Source organism: Dipodomys ordii, unplaced genomic scaffold, assembly GCF_000151885.1.
Source record: "Dipodomys ordii isolate 6190 unplaced genomic scaffold, Dord_2.0 Scaffold56, whole genome shotgun sequence".
NCBI classification, from domain to species: Eukaryota; Metazoa; Chordata; class Mammalia; order Rodentia; family Heteromyidae; genus Dipodomys; species Dipodomys ordii.
The window spans coordinates 9,161,466-9,165,532 of record NW_012267272.1 but is presented as its reverse complement, the minus strand read 5'-3'; the positions used below and the strand labels follow the sequence as shown (position 1 = coordinate 9,165,532).

Sequence of the window (4,067 nt, the reverse complement as noted above, 5' to 3'; positions counted from 1 at the left end):
GAGGCTACAATGCTTGATAAGAAATGTACTCATTATCTTGCCCATGTAATTGTAACCCCTCTGTACAGTATTTTCACAATAAAAAAATTAAAAAAAAATTAAAAAAAACACCTGATAAAAGAAACCTGTCTTATTTTTGAGTCATACTTGGAGATACTGCCCATGTGAAGATGATAATGAAGAAAAACATTTCCTTTCTTCTCTACCTGCCCCACCCAAGTAACTGCCCTGACCTCCCAGCTCCTTCCAGGTTCTCAGAAACTGGAAAATCCAGAGGTGCAGGTGTCCCTTGTACTGCCACAGAGCTGGTGCTAAGTGAGACAGACACCTACTTTCTCACAGATCCTTCTGCTCACTTTTTTCCTTCTGTTCACTTTTCTTACTCTTTTTTCTTTCAACCTTCCCTCCCCTCTCAATTCATCCCTTCCCATTTGGTCAATATTCAACTGACCACCCACTTCTACAACTGCTGCTCTCCTTCATAATTTTTATCTCTATATTTGTCTTAGATTTTCATCATCATCTCTGGAAACTTCTGGAATCTGAATATCACGTTAGGACTCCATTAGGTGTACACATAACCTGCATTTGTTTGAACCCAAACCCTCTTTCTTCACACTTCACTTTCTTTTTTTCTTTCTCTCTCTCGCTCTCTCTTTCTGTTGGTCGTGGGTCTTGAACTCTGGGCCTAGGCTCAGGGTGAGTGCTCTACCACTTGAGCCACAATGCCACTTCTGGTTTTCTGGTGGTTTATAACTCACAGAGTTTCTTGCCCAGGCTGGCTTTGAACCGTGATCATCAAATCTCAGCCTCCTGAGTAGCTAAGATTACAGGCGTGAGCCACGGGTGCCCAGCTTCACACTTTCGCACTTCACTTTCATTGGTGTCTCCCCAGAACTGAGTGATTTGAGCTAGCCTTTATTTCTCGAGTTGCTTTTTTTTCTGTATACTGTCTGGTTTCCTATCCCACTGGATTCTTTGTCTGGTCTCTTTGCCTTCACCATGGGCAAATACAAATTGAGGTTGAAATATAATTCCTCACCTATATAAAGATAGCCCTGAGAACTAAAGGGTGCCCAGTGAACAACAGATGATAATTGAGATCTTGTCACACTCTTCTTAAGACTTAGGAGTCAGGGACAGCAGAGAGAAGAGCTTGGAGCCAGATGCCAATGAACCTAGTTGAAAGGGCTTTCTTAGATCCATCTTCAAGTTGCTAAACTATTTTTGCTTAGATCACAAATTAAACATTCACAAAAGAATTCAGTTACCTGAAAAGAATTGTCAGAGGAGATTTTAGGGAGAAAAAATTGAGTGAAGGAAGAGTTCTAAGAGAGGAAAAGACAGAGCTGGTTGGTCAGATGTAATATTCTCGTCACCGAGTTCCAGTCACTGTGTTCCAGTCACTGAGTCTGCCATTTAAAATAAAGATGGAGTTGGTGCTGAAATCTTTTCCAGGCTCTTCTCAGCCCAGGGTTGCTCAAGATCAGATGGACTGAGTGGCCAGTTGGGTAAGCAATCATGACAGCTTTGCACAGTGCATCCCAGAAACTGTATGTGTCAAATATGTTTGCCATGGAAATAAACTGAACAACCCCATAGCTGATGTAGAGAATGAGAGAACAGCCAGTAGATTTGATGGCCCCCAAGTGAGCCTCCATGCTGGGATCACTGGAACCTGTGGCATTGCTTTTCATGTGTAGCGTGTGTCTCTTGAGAGAGACGATCAACAGAGTAGCTGCCAGGATGGACAGAATCAGAGGGACAAGGATCCCCAGGTAATAGAAAAAAGCCAGGCTGAGCACATTGGTTTCAGAAAAGTACATGTTCTCCGTGGAGTTGGAGGAAGGGATAGGAATGGAAATATTCATATATACATTGAAGATGTCATTAAAGAAGAGAGTGCTCAAACTGAAGGAACCCAGTATTGACAGACACACAAGACGAGGCATCAACGTGATGATTTTCCTTTTCATTGTGAAGAACAAAGGGTGCATGAAATTCGCAATTTTAAGACAATGGAAGACATTGAGCCAGGCAACAAACCAGAGGTTGGAATAGTTCAGGAACACACTGATGGCTTTGAAGGTTGTATATATCATGGTCTGGTTGTAAATGCCTTGGAATAGTAGACTGTAAGTCATCTCCAGCATTATCCAAATCTGTAGCAGGATTCTGGACAAACTCAGCATCAACATAAGGCAGTCATGATTGGAGAGTCTTTTGTCTCTGATCCACTCAGCCCCGTACATGGTTGTGATGAAGCCATTCCCAATGATGCCAATGATGCACTCTGTTCCACAGACTGAAAAGCCCACAATGATTTTAAACATGGGAATATCGTTTGTGGCATCTGTGATCACTATTGCCATTCTTTCTGACCCTTGACTTTGAGTTTCCACACCAAGAGTTGGTACTTCCGTGCAATTCTCTGACACTCACTCAGTGTTATCTTATTGCTTCCTCTTCAGTGAATGGTTTTTTACAAGCTTGCTTCATTTGCTTGTCACCTGACTGCAAGCTAGAGGCTTGGCATGCAAATGCTGACAGGATCTGGTTACCTGTTCTGTCTCTGTTTTGTTTTCATTTTTTTCTTCATGAAGATTCATTTGTTTGAGGCTTTTAGGAGCTCATTAGAGAAAATGTGCAATGGATATCTGGCATACTTCAAGTCCATCTATACCTGGTAGCATAAGTAAGAATCCCAAGTTAAGAACTTCAGTATTCAATGGCCTTATTATTATCTCACAAGGCCTGTGTTACTTGTTAAAGTATTTGTAAAACACTTTGTTGCTGTATTTTTAATATATATTTTATTGTAAAGATACTGTACAGAGGGATTACAGTTACATGAGCAAGGTAATGAGTCCATTTCCTATTGAACATTGTTACTGCCTCCTTTGTTTTTCCCCTCCCATCCCTTTCCTTCCCACCTCCCCAACTCCTCCCTCCCTCCCCAGAGTTGTAAAGTTCGTTTTCAGCATAGTGTTTGTACATCTCGTTGTTACAATGGGTCATTTCGTATCCTTATTTCTTTGCTGCTGCTTTTACTGCTTGCTCTTGCTTCCTTTCTTACCTTTATTTTGGGAGAGGTTCTTTATTCCTAGGTTATTGTGTGTAAATAAGAATTACCCATTAGCTCATGTGTGCACATCTTTTACTTAGACTCAGGTAATAATGTCCTTAAACAGAAAAGTCAAAATTGTATGCCATTTAGATTAGACAAGAAAGGCTCTCTAGAACCAGAAATGATTAGTTCATGATGTGTCTGCTGCAATGAGCAGATTAATGTCATTATCTCAAGAGCATATCTATTATAACAATGAGTTCATCCCAGTCTTGCTCATCCTTGTCCTCTCCTTCTTCCATGGGATGAAGCAACAACAAGGCCCATGGCAGATGAGGGCTGCTTGACCTTGGGCATCCCAGATTTGAGAACTCTAGAAAAGAAATCTCTGTTCCTTGTAAAGTATTCCATCTCATGCATTCTGTTACAATGGCATAGATGAAAGACAATCAATATCTTGGCTTCCAGGACAATGTCATGAACAAACCCAAGGACAAAGGTTTCCAATTCTTGGCTGATAGGTTTATAAGTTTTGGTTCTGGTGGAGGATGGAACAGACTTGGAAGAACATGACGTGATTAGGGGCGTCATTTTCCTCTCACTTATCTTTCCTCTACTACACAAACTAGAAAATGGCTTTCCAATTGGAGAGAAATGATAGCAGAGCAGTCAGAGAGTTCCGCAGAAGGGGAGGGTTTCTATAGAAAGGTCTTTCTCGAAATGGCTAAATGGGGTATTGAAGGCAGGCAGGGTTTCCAGACAACTTTTAAATTTCCCTCTTGGGAAAGCTTCTAAACCCTTATCATGCTCAAAGGGTTTGAAAGTTACTGAGGGTGATGGTGGATCCCAGAAAGATCTGTAGGTCGTATCGGAGAAACTTGGCAAGTTGGGTTCAGATGAAGCATGGTCCTTCATTTGAAGCCAAAAATGAGGACAGAGGAATACTCACGAGTTAGGCTGCATACCCCTGAGGTGAGCCACGAGTCTGTATGATCCCTGG

The 4,067-nt window shown here is 41.7% G+C and overlaps 1 protein-coding gene across 1 annotated transcript; it reads right to left on the bottom strand.

Moving 5' to 3' along the window:
• Positions 1 to 1,403: 1,403 nt before the first annotated feature.
• LOC105989489 (taste receptor type 2 member 40) lies at positions 1,404 to 2,372 on the bottom strand. The gene has a single exon (XM_013021580.1). The coding sequence runs from the start codon at positions 2,370 to 2,372 to the stop codon at positions 1,404 to 1,406; it is 969 nt and encodes a 322-aa protein (XP_012877034.1).
• Positions 2,373 to 4,067: the final 1,695 nt, after the last annotated feature.